This window comes from Asterias amurensis, chromosome 21 (genome assembly GCF_032118995.1).
Source record: "Asterias amurensis chromosome 21, ASM3211899v1".
In the NCBI taxonomy this organism is placed as follows: Eukaryota; Metazoa; Echinodermata; class Asteroidea; order Forcipulatida; family Asteriidae; genus Asterias; species Asterias amurensis.
In genome coordinates this window covers 2,529,212-2,553,259 of record NC_092668.1, presented here as the reverse complement: position 1 = coordinate 2,553,259, position 24,048 = coordinate 2,529,212, and the positions used below count along the sequence as shown (strand labels likewise).

At 39.2% G+C, this 24,048-nt stretch overlaps 1 protein-coding gene and 1 long non-coding RNA gene across 2 annotated transcripts; both read left to right on the top strand.

The window, feature by feature from the left end:
• Positions 1-5,578: 5,578 nt before the first annotated feature.
• LOC139953155 (uncharacterized) lies at positions 5,579-8,663 on the top strand. Its single transcript, XR_011787947.1, has 3 exons — positions 5,579-5,792; positions 6,409-6,495; positions 6,893-8,663. It is a non-coding gene; the product is annotated as an uncharacterized lncRNA (long non-coding RNA).
• Positions 8,664-9,798: 1,135 nt separating this feature from the next.
• On the top strand, positions 9,799-23,750 carry LOC139953350 (short transient receptor potential channel 1-like). The gene is made up of 15 exons (XM_071952857.1): positions 9,799-10,105; positions 13,064-13,182; positions 13,572-13,679; positions 14,254-14,541; positions 15,244-15,351; positions 15,585-15,772; positions 16,007-16,143; positions 16,278-16,417; positions 17,058-17,620; positions 18,003-18,198; positions 18,677-18,856; positions 19,908-19,946; positions 20,757-20,878; positions 21,779-22,370; positions 23,443-23,750. Exons 1-15 carry the CDS (start codon positions 9,799-9,801, stop codon positions 23,461-23,463), a joined length of 3,108 nt encoding a protein of 1,035 aa, XP_071808958.1. The 3' UTR covers positions 23,464-23,750.
• Positions 23,751-24,048: the final 298 nt, after the last annotated feature.

Sequence of the window (24,048 nt, the reverse complement as noted above, 5' to 3'; positions counted from 1 at the left end):
ACGTAGTTTTCGAGAAAGAAGTAATTTCCACAAATTTGGTTTCGAGACCTCAAGTTTAGAATTTGAGGTCTCGAAATCAAGCATCTGAAAACACACAACTTCGTGTGACAAGGGTGTATTTTATTTCATTCATATCTCGCAACTTCGACAACCAATTGAGCTCAAATTTTCACAGGTTTGTTATTTTATGCATATGTTAAGATACACCAAGTGGGAAGACTGGTCTTTGACAATTACCTCTAGTGTCCACTGTCTTTAGAACCGGTTGGTGCCAGTGCTTCATCGGGCCTCAATGGGGCGTGGTTTGGGCTTAGTGACGTAACATGGGTCACCGCCCACTAAATTATTCCATATTGGACAGATTTTTAAAAGAACCCTGGGAAAAATTCGGTGTATGTTATATGGCGGGACATTTTTCAAGATTTATGCTCGGACGTTTGGAGAATAATACTGGTTTAGTGGTATTTTTTATTTGGAGGGTGAATAACTCGATGGGCCCATAATTAAATTGAGCAAAGAATTAAAGTTCAAGAGTCCATGAATAATTTCACCTTCACTGTAAAAAGCTGTGAGACTTCTAAGTATTGTTTGCTTCATATTTAGCATTTTGCACGGTATGCCATTTGAGTTTTAGTGGGGTTGACCATGGAAAATGTCTATTGACACAAACAAGAAGAGCGCATTATAAACACACGGCTAAATATGGGTAGGTTTTTCCAGCAACCCCTTCCCCTAAAAACGTCTACCCCCTATCCCGCCACACCCAAAGCAGCAGGGCTTTACGTTTTTGCAGTCGTGCCAATAACTGTGTCTGTTGGGCTTGCCATTGGTTGATCGCTGGCCATTGACCGAAACAGTTATTGGTTACAGCTGCAAAAGCGCACCCCATTCATCATTTAGACCAATCACATTATAAAGTAAGAATAATGTGCAGTTGTTACATCATCCCAAGAATCTAGTGCTCCATACATATGGCTCTTCCCCCAACCCTCTGCTGCACTGATCCGGTCCGTAGCTGTCGTCAAAAATACAAGTTGAGTGTGGTAAAAAATGAGTTCAAGTTTCGTGGCATGGTTTTGCACTTCAGACTTTTTCATCTTCCTTAGTCTGCCTCATTTCCTCTAAAAGAATGTTTGTGCGTTATTGATTAAAATTGGCTTATAGATGGAGAAAAATACCATAATGGAGTAGGTGGCACAAGTTGTTGGAATAGCTGTTTTTCTGCATTTCAGCATAGCGACAACAGGCAGTATAAAAGCCTGGTATGAACTGTTACATAAGTATTTAATCCCAAGTAAATGATTCGCACGCAAAACTATACAGGAACAATGGCGAAGCATTGATGCATACGGCAACCTGCATAACTGTTATTGGGGGTTTGTATGCTGTATGCAAATCAGGAGGTTGTGTGGCGCTGCTTTCGAAGCACTGTGCGTGATTTACACCGCATGGCATTTAGTACTGGACTACCGCTGGAGCACCACGCATTAGAGACAGCGCTTCTTGATATTTGGACACCGCTCTTTTGATGAACTGAACTTGTAACATTTGCCAATAAGCATACCCTTCTGCAATTCAGCTTCCATTTTGTCAGAAGGAAGTATCTTTTGGTGCATAAAACTACAGAAAATGTGAACAAAATTCACTTTCGAGCCCTTCTTTAGCAGACCCTGTGGACAACTTCAGTGTTGAGCACGCAGGTTGAGCTCCGACTCCGGTCAAATACACATGACTGAAAGGCCAGGCTAGCGTGTCGAGCACATCTTACATTTCCCATGTTTTTTTTCTCGTTACTTGCTGGGCAAAACTTAGAGAACTTAATTTACAGCGAAATTGCCTCGGTTGTACACCCCTGAACTTGAACTATTGCATTGGTGATAGGGGCTAATTGACTCTCAATGAAATTGACTTTGAGTAGGCGGTACCAGCTGGTAAACAGCTCCCGCATTCAGCAGAGGGAGAGATGCAGTTGTCTATGGATTGTGTGGTTTGTGTGTGCTGATTGTCTGTGGATCTGGAGGCAAGAGGACACCAATGGACCAAGGTAGGGGCAAATTGCTGTATCCGACCGACCACTTTTCAATTAAAACCCCCGGAAATATCATGCAGTTTGGCTAGCGTGTGGTCTAATGCCTCCAATCTCCCCTCTTCATGTCACTTCACTAAGTGCCAAAAAGGGCACATTTTAGTGGGCACAAGACGCATCCGTTTGATTCAAAAAGTACCAATTTGATACAAAGAGTAACATTTTGAAAATAAAATAAAAATTCACAATGGTGTTTTTGTTAAAAAAAAAAAAAAAGCAAAGAGCAAAAAATGCAACTGGTAGCAATTCAAATGATTGCTGACCTTTTCCAGTTTGGAAAAGTTTCCGCATGGCGCCACAACTTTTTCATTTGATATGGAATAACATAGTATCTAATTTACCTTAATGAGATATCCCTTTTTGTAAAAATGAGTGAAAAGGTGGTGGTGCCATACGGAAAGTTATCCTTTTTGACAATCAAAATGAGATGCAAAATTTTACAAAAAAATAAAATAAAAGGCGGTCGGATACCCCAAGTTTGTCTAAATGGAGACAAGACAAAGAGAACAAGAAAAAGAAGACTGCAAAAGGTAGACGGAGATCTAACCCGTTCTCTTGCAGAGTCCCTCCCCTGTTGTACACCCATGTCCACTTCAAGATCTCACACAAACTTGTTGATGTTGTCCCTCACTAAGTTTCAATGGCATGTCACACTGTCTTGGGCTCTTTCTTGATTTGCATATTGGTCGAAGCCAATGATGCTTTTAAAGTTAGAAGACTAGTCCATCTGGAAATGTTCGGTGTTGAAACTTTAAGTCGTCAGTTGTCATTTTTAGATTAATTGTCATGATTATGTAAGTCTAACGTAACATTTATAAAGCACTAGTACCAAATACCACTCCAACTTAAATATTGTAATCGTCAGTTGTCATATTAAGATTACTTGTCATGACTATTGTAATTCTAACGTAATATTTGTAAATCACTTGATACCAAATACTACTTCAATTTCAATGTTGTAACGGCTTATATATTAAAATACATTTTTAAGAGTCAAAGCAAAAGTTTACATAATGGGGTTGGATTTCAAAATGTTCTCTTAAAACATTCAGTTGGTGGTCAATGTTTGATTGAGGAGTTTTAAATAAATAATTTAGACTTACTAAATTCTTATTTAAACCTGATATCAAGCATTACACTGAATTATGAATGTAGCTAATTTTAAATTGTAAAATAGCTAACTTTTATGTAAAAGACTTCAATTTGCTTGTATAACGTTAAATACTGCTTGATCCTAGTTGTGTATAAGACCGCTGATTATAGAGACAAACACACACATTTTACTTAAAACAAAATTTCGACCGAGTGCGCGCTTTGTAGGCCTACTATAAGCACAAAAACCTATAGGTTCTTGTGTTTTGAAATAAACTAAAAAAATGATCGCTTTCAAAGTATTTCTGTCCAAAAGACTTAAATGCATTCGTTTGATGATTAATGTTTGATTGAGGTGTATTAAATATATCATTTAGACAATAAATAAGTATTTAATCCCGATATCAGCATTACATCAAACTCTGAATGTAGCTCACTTTATATATTTTATAAGCATAAATAACACATCAAATCCCATACATTTTAATGTAGAAGACAGTATAAATACTTTTAAATTTTAAGTGTCGAATACCACTTCAATCTAGTTTTGTAAAAGCGCCGTTTAGAGTAAAAAAAAGGGGGAGTGGTGGATTTCTCTAAGAACAAAATTTCGGCCGAGTGCGCGCTTTGTGCTCCGAGGTGACCAACAAATAAAAAAGATGGTGAAAAAAAGAACATTCTTGAGTAGTGTACAGCCTTATAAAAGATGGCACCATGAGTGGTATGTATGAGTGGTAACATAGAGTTGGCCTAGAGATAAGACTAACCCCCCTTCATCCTTTCAAGCAGGTTCAGGAGGCAACGTGTGAGGTTTCTGATCTCCAGCAGACGATGTAGTCTTGGTGCACGACGTTTCTCGTTTTGCTTTCACGCACAGCGCGACCAACGCGATGTGCATGAAAGGAAAACGAGAAACGTCTTGAACCAAGACTACAGATGATGGCGAGTCTTCCTTGATGTCCTTGATGTGTGAGGTCAGCAGACGTCAAGGGATATAGGTAAACGTATATGGGTAAATATGAAATGACCAACGTTTTATCTCAACAGCTCCCCTAATGAACTTTTAGCTTTGAAATAACCAACGTTTTGTCTCCACAGTTCCAAACCAACTTTTAGCTTTTACTGACATGCAACTTTCTTTTTGTCTTCAACAGATTGATATCTTCAGATGATGAGGCATAATCTACCAGTACATTAGCAGGACCAATCTGGTCTAGCTAGCGCCCAAGTTTGATCGCTAGCTAGACCAGCATGCACCTCATTCAGCAGTTAGCGCTTGCGCAATGGGTATTTGCGAAAAGGTCTCTGTCTCGCTTTTATGTCTCTGATGCATGACCTTAGCCCAATATTATAGAGCTGCTAAGCAAACAAATTTGCGTAGCATGACATTTCTTCCTTGATAAAAACAGGATGACCAACCAAATTTCCATTATTGCGTTCTGCTCGTATTAGGTATTTAATTTTGGTAATCCAGTTTTTATCAAAGAAGAAATTTCATGCTAAGCAAATTTCTGTGCTTAGCAGCTCTATGGAATTGGGCCCTGAGGTGAGGTCTTTGAGGTCATGTTTTAGCTGCGGAGCGACATCATAAGTCAAGTATCTGTGGCAAGGTTTTGTAAGCCTCACTTGGCTTCAGATGATTCAAAATGCTAACATTCGAATTTTTTTCTTTCAGATTATGGTTTCTTCTGATGAACTGGTCTAACAACTGACATCTTCAGCCAAGGTGGTCTACCCGTAGCCCAATTAATAGTAACAATACGCTGGACTCCCTTGATTGGGAGGAAGTCCTCGACGCAGAGGGAGTCCAGCGTATTGTCACTAGTGATGGGGGTAGACTACCCAATCAGGTAAAAGTATCAGAGTAAGTTCTAAAGGAAAATCACAAATTCCTCCCCAGCCTCTTTGGGGCCAGGTCACACGAGGCAACAGGCAACCAGTTTCTGGCAGGAAGAAAAGCCATTCACATTTCAATGTACACCTGTTTTTCGTGTGGACAAAAAGCAGTGTTCATAAAATGAGTCATGTGCTACCAAGTGGTCAGCAAGCATGTTGGTTGCCTCCAAGGTCAAGTTCTAGCGGTGGATAAAGTCGACCATTGGGCAATTTTCCTGGTAGCCTACCTTGAATGCTATTAGGTATATTAAACAATGGAACATTGACTAGTGGTTGACCAAAATGGTCGCTCCTCTAACTTGCCAATAATGTTGCCTGTAAAAGTTGCGTCATGTGACAAGGGCCCAATTTCATAGCGCTGCTAAGTACAAAAATTTGCTAAGCATGAAATTTCTTGATAAAAACAGGATTACCAACCAAGTTTCCATTTGTTGCATATTGCTTGTTACTGGTATTTAGCTGTTGTTTGCTTATCCTGAATATCACGTGGAAATTTTGATGGTAATCTTGTTTTTATCAAGGCAAAAATTTCATGCTAAGCAAGTTTTTGTGCTTAGCAGCTCTATGAAATTGGGTCCTGGCTCTAACATTCATTCCACAAGCTTGATCCTTTTTTTCTTCTTCCACAGTCAAGAACCAATATTCCTGAAGCGGATGCTATGGAAGGTGATTTTGCAATGCCGACAAGTTTGGACTGACCGTAGATGATGAGACTTTGGTAAAGGGTCATCATCGAGTGTAATAACATCTCGACAAGGGCCCAATTTCATAGAGCTGCTAAGCACAACAATTTGCTGGAGGATTACCAACCAAATTTCTGTGTGTTGCATATTGCTTGTTACTGGTATTCAGCTGTTTTTTGCTTACCCTGAAAACCACCTGGAAATTTTGTTGGTTACCTATTTTTTTTATCAAAGGTATACATTTCATGCTAAGCAATTTTTGTGCTTAGCAGCTCTATGAAGTTGGGCCCTGATATGATCAATAGACGGCTTGTTTTTTAGCTTGTTTTCTGAAAAAGCATCAAGAAATATTCATTGAATATCTCAAAGAACTCTCCAAACTGTTAAGTCAAACACTGAGGTAGTCTACCTCCATGGTTACAACCAGCAGAATTTGCTTTCATAATTATTCGAAATTCCACAACATCAAGACTATACAATCAACCAACCAACGCACAAGCAATCATCTCGATAAGTCAACCTATATTGCCCGTGTTTCTGAATTTTAGATCAGTGACTATCCTTGAAACAACACTCAGCTCGTCTTGCAAAGTTGCAATTAGTAATGCAGGGTAACTAAGTGACATTGTTTATATTTTTTCCTCTTTTCAGCTGTCGTGTGCAGCGTTGACTACAGCTGGATCTGTTGCGATGTGCATCGGTGAAGAAAACCTCAGACATTCAACAACAGACAGCAAGGTACCTTTGAAATACTTTGTTGTCACCATTGCATTTAAAGTCCACCCGCAAGTTTTAGTAAAGAGATAAAGGAGTTCCCAAATCAATCACTTTTGAGAGTTTGAAATTGTCAAGTTCATTGAGATTGGAGGTCACGTTTTGATGGAAGAAAAACAACAACGAAGCAAGCAAACAAACAACTAAACAACCGAACAAGCAAACACACGATCACTGATCTGTTAATATTAGAAGTGTTGTGTGTGCCTGTATGCAAAGGACTTTTGTGATAGGAGTTGGTAGCCGGTCTTGCTTCTGACTATTCTTCCGAATAATATGGTCTTTACAGGCCTATATTAGACCCTAAAAAGTTTATAAAAAGTAGCTTTTGTAATGGAAAATCGTTAATTTCTTCCCACAGTTTGAGACACTTTGAGTTTGAGGCTAAACAACGCTTTTTGGGACTGTGTCAACTCCAACCAAGATACTCCACAAGGTCAACCTTCAAAGTGAGCTCAACTGGACCATGATGGCGCTCTACTGACTGCGTGATGACACTCGAGGAGAAGACTATCTAAGGGCCTTTTTCAAACCTCGGCTTGGGCTCCGGCTCTGGCTTTAGGCTCCGTTTGATGTTCGAACCACAGTGCTCCAAAAACCTTAACAAAGCCAATTGCAAGCCGGAGTCAGAGCCCGAGACAAGGTTTGGAAAAGGCCCTTATTGTAATGCTAAAACTAAAGTCCGAGTAGTTCAATGATTCCGTCAAAATCCAAAGCCATATTGCAACTCGGAATTCACTGCATTAAATGCATCAGAAGTTGACTGCATGTGTAAAAACCTGGTTTTATGATGACAATCTTGGCTGGCTTATAAACATCAAATTCTCCATTGCAGTATATCAGTTTCTTTAGATTTTGACGGATTCAGTGTAGTTTTAAGAATACAACTTAAGAGTTGGTACTTCAAGATAGTCCCCCTGATTCAATCAAAATCCAAAACCAGTTGCAACTCTAACATTTCACATCAGTTGGCTGCAAGAAATGCGTACACCTGGTTTATGAAGCCAAGCGGTGCTTGTTTTGGAAATCAATCAATCAATTCCCCACATTCAATTGCAATATACATTTGGATTTTGATGATGGATTCAGTGTAGTTAAGAAATTAAAAATAACTTTAAAGATGAGCTTTCCTAAATACAATGTACAAATCGGTGGAATTTTTGTTTGAAAGCATAAAATAGACAAAATGCATGTTTTTTTTTTTAAATCAATGTTATGCTTGAGAAGAATCCGCAATGCGAACCCTCACCCACAGCCACATCACCATAATCGTTACACTAATCCCAACTCATTAATCCTAACCCAATTTACTTCACTTATCATAACTAATTAATCCTAACCAACTAACCACGCTCGCCTTACCTTATGCACTGACGTCATCTTAGAAGTAAAACGGTCATGACACTGTTGGTAATGCTCCCATTGTTCACTCTCGGCCAATGAGCTGCAATCTTTTAGCTGAGGGCGCCCTACTGGTAACATGACGTCATGCGCATAAGCTCTATTGCACACCAACCTAAGCACATCCACAGTTCAGCCTGCGCGGTGTATAATAAAATCAGTTACATATTTTTTCTTAAACATGCATTTTGTCTGTATAACATGCCAAAAGCATTTCTTGAATTTTTGCCACATGGCAGCAGTGTAATATTCATTGTGCGCGGTTTGCAATTAAGACTCTAATAGTTTTTGAAATGTAACATGAATTATTTTTTGTTTTAAATAAGTTAATGTATAGTTTAAATAAATTGATGAATTAAATCATGAAAATGTAAAATGACGTCACTGTATTTACATTTGTGTAAGATACCCCCTAGCTCAGTCTTCACTATAGGCTAAGGTCCCCGGTTTGCCATTCTGGGAGTCAAATTACATGTTAAGAATGGTGAACGTGTAAATGTGTCGCATAAAATGGCACACTCCACATTATCAAACATGGTGATACTGACTCCCAAAATGGCACAACCAAGATAAATTCAATGATCGCTGAGATCAAGTTATCTATTACTTTACTTTGCACTTTAAAGACAAAATCTTTATATCACTTTTCTCTCAATTTTTATCCCAGGCCTCAGTTTGAAAAACCCAAGATGGCCCCGTGAAGAGTACACTTGTACTGCATTTGGAAGTAAAGCGTGTATGTCCAAATGGTTAAATTTGACAGTAAATATAATTATGTATACTTACTGAGTGAACTTATTTTGTATTGATGCGTTTGTTAATTCAGTGTTAAGAAAATACAGAGAAAATTGGTGGAGAATAATAAAGCTTAAAAGCACCCACATTGAGGTAGTTTGTTGACCTATTTTATTTTAGTTATTTAATTTAACCGTACAGAGATGATCTATTTGCATTCTTTTAGGGGTTGGGTGGGTTTAACTGCAATAACGAAATGGGAGCTCTAATTTTGTCACGAAAATTTTGCATCATTTTAAAACCTCTACTCTATAAACTTTCTGCAGATGGAGGGTTATGATTAAGATGGGGGCATAATAAAATACAATGTACAAAGTGGTTGCAGACTTTCACTAACCTAAATTTAACTCAGAGTATTTGACTAAAATGCAATCTTAATACGGATGAATATTTCCCATCTGAAATACTGTATATTTGTGTTTGATGCTTATCTTAATTGCTACAATCAAAATAAGGATTAATGAACAAATTTGCGAACAAATTTGGAACTGCCTTGCCCAAAGTATAAGATAACATTTTTGGGGAACCGTATGGAAGCACATTTATTTCCGGGGTAGGGGGGGGGGGAGGGGGGATGGGGTGGATTTCTTGCCAATTTAAGCTGCAGTTTCCATTTGCCCCCCCCCCCCACCCCGCGTCCATTCTGCCATTAGAAGATCCACAAATTGTTCAATGTGTTGATTGTTTTTCAAACACCTCATGTAGGTTTATTAGTGTAATATGAACACTCCCGAATTCCGACAAAACTACTCCGTGGTAGTACAATATAAAGCAATAAACAACTTCTCAAAAGAACATCAACACAGTAGATACACATCAGATTGTGTCACAGCAAACCAAAATAAGGTTAACAACTGACCTTCATCAAACAAAGTAGTTGTGCAACGGTCTGCCTTCTCGCCTCGCCTGAGAGGAGAACAGAGAAGCGACAGACATAATACGCATGCATTGACTAGACATTAAATTGAATACAAAGAAACACAAATTTCAAGCTTGGTAACTGAAACGGATCCCGTTTTAAGGCAAAGAAATAATGTGGTACTGATTTAGACTAAGATTTGGGTCAACAAGATGGATAACGAAGCTTTCGAACTGGAAAGTAAGAAGGAAAAAGGCTTGCCGTCAAATGGGCATGTCTTCCTACCGAACGGGAACCTCGGAGGAAACGAGGAGGAGGCGATCGGGATGCCGTCTTCTCCCGGGGTTGAAAACTCTGAAGACGGCCGGTATGAGTTGGTGCGAGGGGTGGCTGACTCCGGGAACGGTCAGAAACTAGATGAGCTTTTGACGGAGTGGGCAGAACTTGGATGGATACGGGATTGGAGAAACGAAGAGGGTTTGACTCTTTATGCTGACGCCATCACCGATGGATACATGGGTTAGTTTTTCACTGCAATTCCTCCCCGTAGTTGCCGTTTCCATGTGCCCAATTTAATAAACTATGGGTGGACGTTAGTAGTAAGGGGTCGGGCACACCGAACCTTAGCCCAGTTTCATTAAGCTGTTAAAAGGCACGGTGACGTCGATTTTTCAAAACTCTTCCTAACTTAAGACTAATCTTAAGACTTAGGACGAATCCCAACCCTGCAGCATGCAGACCTTAAGATTAATCCTAAGTTAGGAAGAGTTACTCGTCCTAATTCGAGATAAGACGAGTCCTAACTCTTTGTGAAATCGACCCCTGGACACCTTTGGTATACATAACTGTCAAAATCAGTATATGCCATGCATAAAATAAACCTGTGAATCAGCATTTAATATTTTAAGGTACGCTTTGTACTATCATTATCTTCAAACGGTGTAAGTTTAATGTGAATCTGTGGACATTGTGTTTTGTGTTACAAAAAGTACTCAAATCCTTTAACTCAATCATAAAGCAAAATAATGAAAATACTTTTCGCTAAGGGAAAACAAACATTGATATATATTTGGTTTTCGGTAACACCATGTGTGCTCCTGCCAGGTAGAGTCTGTTCTTTAGAGTACTGTATTGCTATATATTCTACTCCCGCGGAGTAGATTTATCGGATTGTTCGAGATACTTCTAAGTTCTGAAAAGAACTGCCTGCTTTTTACGGAAGGTAAAGAAAATGGCTGGGACTACTTCGTTAGCTTCTAGGATCGTTATTAACTGCACTGCCGCAGGATGTAACCTCATCGATGAGTTCTTAAAGGCAGTGGACACTAATTACTCAAAATAATTATTAGCATAAAACCTTACTTGGAAACGAGTAATGGGGAGAGGTTTATTATTAGTACAAAACATTGTGAGAGACGGCTCTCTCAGAAGTGACATAGTGTTTGAGAAAGACCTAATTTTTGACGAATTTGATTTCGAGACCTCAGATTTAGAATTTGAGGTCTCGAAATCAAGCATCTGAAAGCACATTTCTGTGTGACAACTTTGTTTTTTCTTTCATTACTATCTCGCAACTATACATTGACCGATTGAGCTCAAATTTTCACAGGTTTGTTATTTTATGCATATGTTGAGATACACCAAGTGAGAAGACTGGTCTTTGACAGTTACCAATAGTGTCCGGGACTTTAAAGTTGGTCTCAAACGTTTCTGTTAGAATAGCCCGTTTAGTTCGCACTCGGAGTCTGTTTTTCCCAGGGACTATCCTAGTAGGCTTTTGTAGGGGGTGATCGCGTAATGACTCTCCATGCGAATCTCGCGAGGTCACCGGCTCACTCAAAAAGATTAGACAAATCGTATTTCAAAGGATGTTTTTGAAAGGAAAACTCTTGGCTTTTATTTGACTTGACAGCAAGGATACTGGCAGGAAAGCAGAAATCAGTAAACAGTTTCACTGTATAACGTGTACATGTATGTATATGCCGCAATGTCTGTGTCGTGTATTAGACGACCACGACAAATACAAACAACAAGCTATTAATGAAAAAAGTGTAGCTTAAAGGCAATGGACACATTTGGTCAAACCCAATATATGCATAAAGTAAAAAACATGTGGAATTTGCATAAATTGAAGTTGTATAGAAATAATATTGAAAGGAAAAACACCATTGTTGTACAAATTTGTGTGCTTTGCGATGCATCAGAGAGGCTTCAGGTTCTTTAATAAAAAAAAAAAATAATAATAATAAATAACAGTATTTATAAAGCGCCAAATTGCCAAAGGATACAAGGCGCTGAGAAGGAAAGAAGAGGGAAAAAGACAGAACAAAGATAAAGACGACCAGCTACGAAGAGGCAAAAAGGTGGGTTTTGAGAGCACGTTTGTGAACACTGTTTGAGCTTCTGGTAAGGGTAGGTAGAGAATTCCATAGTCGGGGAGCAGCAATTGAAAATGCCCTATCACCTGCAAGTTTATGGGTTTTGTGAACTGAAAGGGATTTACCAGTAGTAGAGCGAAGAGAGTAAGAAGATGTCTGGATTGAAAGAAGAGAGGAGAGATAATCCGGGGCACAGTGATTGAGGGATTTATATGTATGGACCATTGTACGGAATTGAATGCGTTGGGCAACTGGAAGCCAGCTTGAGAAGTGGAGATGAGTGAGTGAACTTGGGCAGCTTAAAAATAAGTCTGGCACAGCGGTTTTGGAGCCGTTGAAGGTGGGAAACATCTTTCTGTGAAACACCATTCAGGAGGCAGCAGCCATAGTCCAGCCTGGACAGAATTAAGGCACGGACAGCATTATGGCAGGCGCTGAAATCAAGAAACCTTTCTCGGTCTTTTTCAGATTCAAGTTATTCATTCATTATTTGAGTGAGAATTTACCTCTTTCTCGAAAACTATACATTACCTCAGAAGGAGTCGTTTCTAACAATGTTCTTTACTATATCAACAGCTCTCCTTTTCTTGTAATACGAAGTAATTTTGTTTGCAATTATAAATTTTGAGTTATTACCAAACGTGTCATACCTTTAACGAAGTGGTGATACTTTTGAGAATACACCAAGCAAACAACGCTTTTTAATGAAACAATCAATCGGTGTGGCAAATTCAAAATCAGTCTCCTGGCGATGACAAGAGCTAGCTAGTCGAAACGTTGAGATCAATATAAACGAAGAGCTATAACGACAAATCCCCTCGACCCCCTGAAGCTAAAGTAGTCCCGCCGGATGTTCTCCCTTTTGCAAGGTAGTAGTTAAAAGCAGTACATTTTTTTTTTTAGAACTGAGAAGTCTAAAAAATTCCGAAAATCTACACCTTGCGGTAGTAGAATAGTATAAAGGCTAGAGGCTAGAGAAAGACAACATTCTTAAACACGTGAATACCACAAATGTATATTAAAATCAAAACTGATAGTGATAACTTCATTCCCTGATAAATTAATGACACCCATTTAATGAATTGCACTCTGTTCACAGACGTTTTCAACACACTTCTTCACCACGATATTCCGCTAGGGGACGCCCTCCTGCGAGCCATTGATGCTGAACTTGGTGATGCAATCCAGGCAATATGTCGCTATATTCAACCACATCAAGTATAAAGTCAATACTAGATTTTTGTTTTATACTAATATAACAAAACAAAAATCATACATTCCCAAATAATTTTAGTGAACTTTATTTTGTTTAAGATTTATTAAATTGATTGAGTTTTTAAACTTATTGAACTGATTGAATTAGTTGAATGTATTTAAATTATTGATTTTATTGACAATTACACGACTTTATCTCGAATTTATCGATTTTATCGAACTTATCGAATTCATCGAAATCATCGAATATTGATTTTATTAAATTCATTGAATTAATTGCATTTATCGAATGAATCGTTCTTAAAATTTTGTAAATTTATATAATTTATGTAGTTTAATTTATTTATAAGAAACAACAGAAACAGCATTTATTTTTACTTGTTGATGACAAGGACCTTTCCGAGTCTACACTTAATGGCAACTGCGACAACGATGACTTCCACCCTGCCGTTACGCCTCTGGTCCTGGCTGCCCAACGGAATGACTTCAACACGGTGCAGGTAAAACCCGGGTATAAAGGCAACAAAATAAAATTAGGGTCCTGCCTTTTTAGAAAAAAAAGAATGATGAGTTTTTAAAACTGGGCGCCCGAAACATTTTTTAAGATAAAGTGTTTTTCGTCTGGGATCGTTTAGACGTATCCTTGTTTTTTCGTCAAAAAAAGAAAGAGAGATAAGGGAGGTGGCCTCTAAGAAGGAAGCGGGTGGGGACAACCCCAAATTAAGGACAACCAATACAACCCAGTCTTTGGCAGCGATGGTCTTTGTTTCTAAACTAAACCATTTGAAATCAAACCAAATCATGTTGTTTTTTATTTTATGCATATGTTGTTGCTGCACTTGGAAGCTCCAAGGTTTGTTCATTCTTATGGACACTGCTGTTATGAAAACATGTCTCAATAATGCTTTATCCTGAAGACGAACAGGGGATAATTGTTCGAAACGTCGAGACCAAACCGGCTCTTTTCAGAGCCAACACTCCCTCAAAAGAGAATTATTACACACCCGCAAGTTTACTATTTTGTATAGTTTATTCTTGTCTCAGCACTGTTTAAAATTTCCTTTCAAATACAAGTTACTGGTGGGAATTGGCGCAAAGCTTGAAGAACCTCGACTTACCCAAGGGGGCGATATGACCCTCACCCAGGCCACTTCATATCTCCAGATTTACCGCGCCCTGTCCCAGCCGGCCTTCATTCTGGCCACGCAGGTCGACATCTTCGGACACCTCTTCCAGCTAAGCCACAAACTCCGGACATTGAGCCAGCTTTGGGAAGACTTTGGGGCAAAGTACGATGAGATGGCCAGCGATGTTGATGCGTTTGCCGGGGAAATGCTCGGGCAGTCCAGCTCGACCGAGGAGGTAAACATGTGTATTTACAGTTCTGTAAAACAGTAAACTTCATCAATCTTTTCGAATATTTTTTTTATAACCGCTGGAATCTAGACGCATTTGGTAATTGTCATAGTTGGTTCTCCCCACATATGCATTAAGTAACAAATCTGTGAAAATTGAGCTCAATTGGTCATCGAAATTGCAAGAAAATAATAAAAGGAAACAAAAAACAATTGTTGCACATTTTGTGTTCCAAGATGTCTGAGAAAGCCTGTCTAAGATTAAAATAGTTTTGGTGAGAAACTACCTCTTTAACAAAAACCTTGACGCAACGTAAATGTAACGTAACGCAACGTAAATGTAACGCAACGTAACGTAACGTAACGTAACGTAACGTAACGTAACGTAACGTAAATATAACGTAACGTAACGTAACGTAACGTAACGCAACGTAACGCAACGTAACGTAAATCACGCTCCAGCCAGTTTGTCGATGTTCATCCCAAATCATTTTGAATTTACCCAGTTAGTTTTGCTTGTGGTGATTTCATAAATACGTGACGTAAATATAACGTAACGTAACGTAACGTAACGTAACGCAACGCAACGTAACGCAACGTAACGTAAATCACGCTCCAGCCAATTTATCGATGTTCATCCCAAATCATTTTGAATTTACCCAGTCAGTTTTGCTTGCGGTGATTTCATTTGATGATTTTATTTCAACAGATCTTGGCACTGTTTCGTTTTCACAATACCAACAAGTATAGAAACAGAGAAGGGGCACAACATCCTCTCTCCAAGATGTTCGAAGCGATCAAGTATCAACAAAAACAGGTGATCTTTGTGGTTTAATATTCTTAAAGATATGGACACCGTACTTTCATAAGGGCCTATGGGTCAAAATGCAATTTTGTCGTACAAACACATCAAACACAAAATGTTTTACACAGTTTATATCCCATCCTCATTCCCATTATTGTTCGTCTCAGTTCATAGCTCATCCTCGTTCCCATGATTGTTCTTCTCAATTCATAGCTCATCCTCGTTCCCATTATTGTTCTTCTCAGTTCATAGCTCATCCTCATTCCCAGAAGGCTATCATTGCGCAGTTCTACCAGAATCTTCTGAGCTGGAACGAGAAGGGTGTCCTTCATCAAGTTTTGCTCGCACTTTTGGTAATTCTGGGGTATCCAATCATCTGCCTGCTCTACATAATCTTCCCCGTTTCCAAGGTGGTCAACTTCGCCCGGCTCCCGTAAGTGTAGACTGGTCCCCTGTCTTTATCCGCAACCTTTTCAGAACCACTGATTTCGGATGTTTACTTCTATTGTACACTCTGTAAAAAACTATTTGCGGGCCTTATCCGTTCTGAGTCAAAATGACACAGAAAAAGGGTCAACAAGTTACGCAGAGTTTTATACAATCCTATTTCTAACCATTTCGGGTCAATCTGGGACCCGAAATCCCTAATTTTTGTTTCCCTCTGTAGGTATGTTAAGATGCTGATGAAACTGGGTTCTGGTCTGACTTTCTTGGCCTTTATCCTTGCGGCGAGTGTTCTGGACAGAAACCGCTACAAGGCGACCTTTTGGGCACTTCATTGGTTCATTCTTATATGGGCCATAGGTAAGTCTCTCTTTTTTTGTGGAACAGGTTGTTATTTCATACATTATATGTTGGAGAATAAGAGAATACTGTTTTAATTTGTTTTATTTTATTTTAATTTTTTATAAAACAACAGTGATTTGTATTAATCCCAGGGTTGATGTGGTCACATATGAAGGTTATATCGAGTAAAGGAATAGTGAAACATCTGTCAGACAGTGCGAACATTCAAGACGCTTTTGTGATGGCCCTCTTCTTTGTTGTGTTCTTCCTCCGCTGGAACGGAAGATTAATTGTAAGTTGTTTTTTAGAATTCTATTTATTTTTTAAAAGGGGCTATACCTTTTGCAGATCAATTTTGTTTTGCCATGACATGAATTCTTATCTCTGAATAGCTATGTATGTACAGTATTTGCCTTCGGATAAGACGCATCCTGACTTTTCAGACACACATAGCATCGGCGCGCCTTATCTTTCGGTGCGCCTTGTCTGCTGACGATTGATTTTTGTTGATGATCACTGCGTGAAATAACACTTTTATTCTGTCCAGTCAAATTTAATTTAAATGTCAGCTTCTAATTAAGTCATCTAATAAAGTGTGAGCTTCATTAGTTGTCAAGTTTTTGACAAAAAAAATTGTAAACCACAGAGCTTTGTTTTCAAGAGATGTTTACAAAATGTCTAAAATAGACGACTGCTCAATTGCCATTGAACGTTCGTGGAAAGTGATCGATAACGGCTCTTTTAAACTGCAATGTTTACTATTCTGTTTATTATTCTGTATTTTATAGAGTGTTTATATCGGTCATCTTTATCTTTTGTTTTACTGTCATGGCTCTTCAGTATGTTTTTAAAGTGAGTTGTTTTAAGTTTGAATAAATAATGTCCTCAGTTAAAAACAGATAAGAAATAAATACTATTCTGTTTTACATTAGATTGCACCGAATGTAGCTCTCCGTCCCAGACGCGCTGCCGTCAACGGAACATTCCTGAATAGTGCGTCCTACTTAGAGTTGCAAGACCACGTGAATCTAGCCCTTAGCAGTCTCCATGGCAAACTGGCAGACACGACAGTTGAAGGCGTGGGAGAGATTGCGATGAAGGTGCTGTCAAGCTGTCGGCTTGACCCCACGGCAACGACTGTTGCTCCGTTGACGACGTCGTCTTTGTCGGAGTTCAATTCTTACCTGCAAGATCACGTGGAATTCGACTCCTACCACCCCGAGATCATCGCCGAAGGTTTATTCGGGATCGTCATAACCGTGTCTTTCTTGCGATTGATGAACGTCCTCCTGGTCAGTGAGGCAATTGGGCCGCTGAGAATCTCCTTCGGAGCGATGGCCAGTGATGTAGGGAAGTTTCTTCTCTTGTTTTCGGTGGTCTGGTTCGCCTTTAGCATCGGGCTGTCTCGGGTTCACCACTCGGCGGTGCTATGGACGGAGCGGAAGTGCCGTGAAAACGAGAATGATCCGTGCGAGCGCACAGTGGGATTTGCCACGTAAGTATGTTTTTGTTTATGTCAAAATTATGAACAGGAGAAGTAGTCCCACCGACTCCCGAAATCCTCTGCGACTTTTCATAAAAGTTCAGATTTTTGTCAAAACATTGTACACACCAACGTACATGTAGATCGTTGTTATCACATTTAATATTACCGCAAACATTAAATGCAAAGCATTCGCATTCGCAGGAAGTATGAGGCAGGCAGTAACCGTCACATCACGGTTGCTTTAATTCTTTGGAGGGTGAAACTTCAGCTGTTATTTCTTTCAAATATAAAATCAATCTTGCACTTTGTTTTGTGGCCCTTAAATTTAACCGCCATATCATGGTTGATTTTTGCTTCAATTCTCACCGGGAGTATGTTTTAATGTTCACAGGTTGTTTGTGAGTCTATCTGATCTCTACTGGACACTTTTTGGTATCGTGGAGAAAGACGCAGTTCGTCTACCTCCGGGCTTCCAACTCCAAGAGACCATCGGCACCTTAATGTTCGCCGCCTATCACGTCATTGGCGTACTCGTACTGTTAAACGCCCTCATCGGCATGCTCTCCAACACTTACATGAAGGTTGAGGTGAGTCTATAGCATCTGGCGTCACACTTCGTAGACTTGATTTCAAGTCTTAGATCGCGGTTTTTCTTCTGCATCTCAGTCACCAAAAACGCACCCACATTATTAGCTATCATGCGCCTAGACTGGGCCATTGTCTTTATCCGCAAGGATAAAGACAGGCCCCTGCTACTCAGATCCAGTGATTCCATTGAATACATTGATATCTTCGGATAAACGTGCAGTGACTGACTTATAATTGATCAGTTGATGATGTCGTGCTATGCTGATCTCATTTTAAAGTCCGTAAGCCAGTTTATAGCTGGGTCCCAAGCCAGGTGAAGGGTTTCGATGCCCCCAACAAGGTGAAAGAGTGGGCAGTCAGCTATCATTTGCATACTGGAAATACACGCAAACCAAGCTATATTGATACCTCACATGTAATGCCTTAAATCCCATCGTTCTATCTAGTGTTTTTCATCTCTTTCTTCACCGATTGTAGCAAAATGCCGACACTGAGTGGAAGTTTAACCGGGCCGTCGTGTGGGGGGCCTACCTACACCCTTTGGATACCCTCCCACCACCCTTCAACCTGATACCATCCATCAAGAATGTTATCCGTTTTCTACGAGATATAGTTGGGATGTGGTTAAAATGTGTCAGACGCAAGCGTGTTAACAGGGTAAAGTTAACGATTATCGTTGTCCATCAGGTGTATTCACAATAGGAGACCTTTGAACGCTAGGTGGCAGCAGACTTACCAGGTAAATGTCCATTGTTAACGTAGTTCTGAGCACATTACCGGGATCAATGGATTTTACCAAGAAGTCTGCTGCCACCAAGCGTCCCGAACGTCCCCTATTATTTAGGTGTATCAGGGAAATCTGTCCGCCGTATGGGAAATTAAAGGAACACGTTGCCTTGGATCGGACGAGTTGGTCAAAACAAAAGCGTTTGTAACCGTTTTTTATAAAATGCATATGGTTGGAAAGATGTTTTAAAAGTAGAATACAATGATCCACACAAGTTTGCCTCGAAATTGCGTGGTTTTCCTTCTACTGTGCGAACTAACATGGTCGGCCATTTATGGGAGTCAAAATTTTGACCCCCATAAATGGCCGACGTGTTAGTCGACGAGGTAAAAGGAAAACCACGCAATTTCGAGGCATGTTTGTGTGGATCATTGTATTCTACTTTTACAACATCTTTCTACCCATGTGTATTTTATAAAAAACGGTTACAAACGCTTTTCAAAGACCAACTCGACCGATCCAAGGCAACGTGTTCCTTTAACATGGGCTTGAGGAGGAGGATTCAAAAGAGGGCGCTATCGGAATGAGATTGTACACAGATTTCCGTGGGGACAGAATCTCCTGCCACATAGGCCTAAAAGGAGAAGACAATTTTTTTAAACAAACCATACAAAAATTTGTACAAAACGGTGGGAACAATTTTATTTGAAGTCATGATATATCTTTTTGATGAAAATGTGCAACTTTGTTTGAAAAGAATGACGATCTTTCTGCTGAAAATGTGCAAGTTTGTTTAAAAAGAATGGCTCGAGTAATATCATTACTGAGCCTTAGAATAAGCATGAATTTTCAAACAAAATAATATTGCCATTTTTTTTAAAGAAGGCATCAATCAGCAGAGGTCGCCCTTACCTGGAGGGCACGATGGGTTCGTGGATTGTCGACAATTAATCTCGTGAATATGTATTTTCTTTTCATCAGATTAAAGAACATTCGAAGAGGGAGTTTTCGGACTACATGGTAATTAAGCTACTTCTGTTTATGTAATTTATAGATGACTCTCGAGTTTATTATTTCATTAATTCACTCTAGTATTAAATAAATATCTTTAAAAATGTTTAATTTTGGTTGTCCTTTTTCCCCGTGGTTGATCCCTGCATTTTAAAAATTGTAATGTATATTCATTTATTGCTTCTTCAAAGATTTGATTCTCTCTCTGTCTGTCATATTATTGTGTTATGTGATTTTTAATGGTTGAATGTTTTAAAGGAACTCGTTGCCATGGATCGGTCGAGTTGGTCTTTGAAAAGCGTTTGTAACCGTTTGTTATAAAATGCATATGGTTGGAAAGATGTTTTAAAAGTAGAATATAATGATCCTCACAAATATGCCTCGAAATTGCGTGGTTTTCCTTTTACCTCGTCGATAAACACGGTCGGCCATTTATGGGAGTTAAAGGGCCGACCGTGTTAGTTCGCAAAGCAAAAGGAAAACTACGCAATTTCTAGGCAAATTTGTGTGGATCGTTGTATTCTACTTTCAAAACATCTTTCCAACCATATGCTTTGTATACTGCCAACTCGTCCGATCCAAGGCAACGTGTCCCTTTAAGTGTACATTGTCATGCACCTTTGAGCAGCTTTGCCTGGAATTGGCGCATTACAAATTGTATAATTATTTTATAAAAAATATTGTGGAATAGACGTTTTAAATATTGTTTTTAAAACTCAGTTTGTAATGGTTTCGTTTTGGTGAGATGCATTGCCATGAAGTGGCCAGTTGATGTATTTATTGATAACAAACTTTTTGGTATAATTTACATTCTTTCAGCACGTTTTGCATCAGATTCGAAGCCGGTATATTCAGGGGAATCTATCAGTTGCTTCCACAAACTCCGAGTCTATCAGGCCAAGGGATGTTCAGTTACTAAGGAATGACATCCAATCTCTCAGGTATGACTTGAAGACAGTGGACACTATTGGTAATTGTCAAAGACTAGCCTTCACAGTTGGTGTATCTCAACCTATGCATAAAATAACAAACCTTTGAAAATTTGAGCTCGATCGGTCGTCGGAGTTGCAGGATAACTATGAAAAAAAAAAAAAACACCCTTGTCACACGAAGCTGTGTGCGTTTAGATGGTTGATTTCGAGACCTCAAGTTCTAAACTTGAGGTCTCGAAATCAAATTCGTAGAAAATTACTCCTTTCTCCAAAACTAGGTCGCTTCAGAGGGAGCTGTTTCTCTCAATGTTTTATACCATCAACCTCTCCCCATTACTCGTCACAAAGAAAGGTTTTATGCTAATAATTATTTTGAGTAATTACCAATAAGGGCCACTGCCTTTAAGAAAAAACCTCTTCACCAAGAAGTCAATAGTTGCTTCTTATAAAGCGCTTATATTCGTCACTTTTAGTGACACCCAAGAGCTTCAATATTCAGCATTTCCCCGTGCAAGGTTTGTGGGTGACATTTGAGTTTATAAGACCTGTTAGGACTCGTTTTATCTCGAATTAGGACGAGTAACTCGTCCTAACTTAGGATTAATCTTAAGGTCTGCATGCTACAGTGCAGGGTTGGGACTCGTCCTAGGTCCTAAGAGTTTTTTTTCGAAATCGACGGCTACTCCTTTGTACATAGTACCACAGGGCCCATATTCACACCACTGCTTCTTAAGCAGATAAAACGTTGATTGACAAGTTTTGTAGTAGTAGAAATGAGCAGGATACCAGGCACAAATAATTCTCTTGATATGGTGTTTTGACCTTATTTTGGTAAGCATATTTTTGCTTGCCTAAACGGTTCCTGTGCTTATAAGGAGCTCCATATAAACTTGGCTTCGTCTCTTGCAGACATTTTGCAGAGATTCGCCTTGAAACTATCGACAAGTCACTGGACACTTCGAATGGCAAGGCAAGTGGTCTACGTAAAAAGCTAGAAGATCTCGGCCCACTAGGGTCACATGTCACCGAGGTGTTGAGCAAGTCCGTGGCACTGACGGACAACGCCCGCTCACTGCGGGCTCAAACCGATCAGTTAGAAGAAGAACAGGCCACGGAGATCGTAGATAGGGACCACGAATCGGCTGACTTGAGAGATCGGATAGCTAAGCAGATTTCCGCGATGGAACAGCTCCGGAGCGACCACGCAGCCGAAGTCAGGGAGATGGATCGTCATGCAGAGAGTTTGAACGGCATCATCAGGCGCCTGAATGACGAGGTTGTCGCCAGGGAGCGGCACGAGTCGGCCCTGGCAAACAACATCATCCGGTTGGAAAGTGAGAAGACCAGCCTGGGTTTGGAGCTGGATGATGTGAACGAGAAAAAGACCAAGCTGGGGGTCGAGGTTGCGAGGCTCACTGGGCAGTTACAACACAGCCGACTCGGTTTCATGCAGCGTGTAGCCACTGTGATCGAAGACAGAGTAAAAGCCCCTGGCGATCAGGTGAATATTAAATTATGAATGTATTTAAAAGAATATTACAGAAATGGTTAGAAAACAAATCGTCTAGGATCACAGAATTACAAAAGTCACACGGTCTAATGATGATGGTTAAAAAAAAAAAAAAAACATCCCTTGAAACATTTCTGTCTGAAATGTCATATTTGATGTGAAATAAATAAAACTAGTTTCCCGTTTTGAGTTATCGCTGAGTTAAGTTTATATTCATTTTTTTTTAAACAATATCATGCAAAACGTGTAATCGGTTTTTCACCATTTTCTCGTGACCCAGATGGCCGATCGATCTAAAATTCCTACAGGTTTGTAAACTTCGTATATACACTGTCAGCAACTGTTTTGCTAGCAAACATCAAATTGTGTAACGTTCCTTTAATGTGTGATTAATGGTAAGTTCGTTCACCACCTATTTGTCACGACGTTTGAAAGAAATGAACACATTATGAAGGTCACAATGACAAGCTCAGCACAATTTTTTGTTAACAATAAACCTTCACATTTGGAACTGTTGTGGCATGGCATGTGCATACAATTTCAGCGTGGGAGCCACGGATCTATAGGTCAAAGGTCAATTGTAGGGTGGGGGAGGGATAAAGCATTTTTTTTCCTGAACATTGTTTTTCATGACAAGTCGAGGAATGCTTAGAAAATGTTGAGATGTTTCAGGTTATTCTTCTAATAGGGTTTTGGTACATTTTGTAGTTCAAGTTTTTGCCCATGACATGAATTACTACTCATGTTAAGCAAGATTTATGTAACATAATTTACCTATAGAAGGTTCAGCTTCATTAGTCGTCAAGTTGTTGAGGAAAAAGTGAAAATCACAGAGCAATGTTGTCTCCTCCTGAGACCATTTTTATTCTCGTGACATTGTTTTACTCATTACTCAAATCTTTATTTTGAGTAATAACCAATAGTGTCCACTGCCTTAAAGCCTTTTACAATCATTGTTTTCAAACAGTGTAAGTTCAATGTGGACTTTGTCATACAAAAAGTACCCCAAACTCATTAAATCGTGTCTTAATACCGTACTTTCTAATATTGCTTTGTTACATAGGGAGAGGGCCCAAGCAAATGAAGTAAAAGAAGGATGACGAGAGTGGAACTGCATAAGAGTGTTCACCATTACTGCCAGGGTTTGGTTGTTCATTTACTTGAGTACTAAAATAACATTCATAAACAAACTAAAAAGGTAAGGCCATGGTCATATAATATATTATATTAAGCTCAAATTTTCACTGGTTTGTTTTTTTATGCATTTGTTGAGATACACCAACTGTGAAGACCAGTCTTTGACGTGTCTTTAACCAAGTTAGCAGGAAACACCAGTTATAAGCGTTTTGGGTCGTGTTCAGAGTTTTTCATTAAAGGATACAATGCATGGTTATATTATTTGCATTTGCCGCCAAGTTAAAGTGAACGTCTACCTTGTTTGTTTTCTATTATTCCGATTGTTTTGAAATAATGTAGTTTCGTGGTTGGATAGATAGCCATATTCATTCAAAATGTATTTTTGCAAGAAGAACCGGAAGCTAGAGCTCAATTCTTTTTGCGTTATATTACTGAATTGATTTTACTTTTTAAATTTTTTATGTTACTTAGTTACTGCATTCCCATCAACATAATTTTATTGATAAGAGCAACAGTAGGAATTTAGTAAATA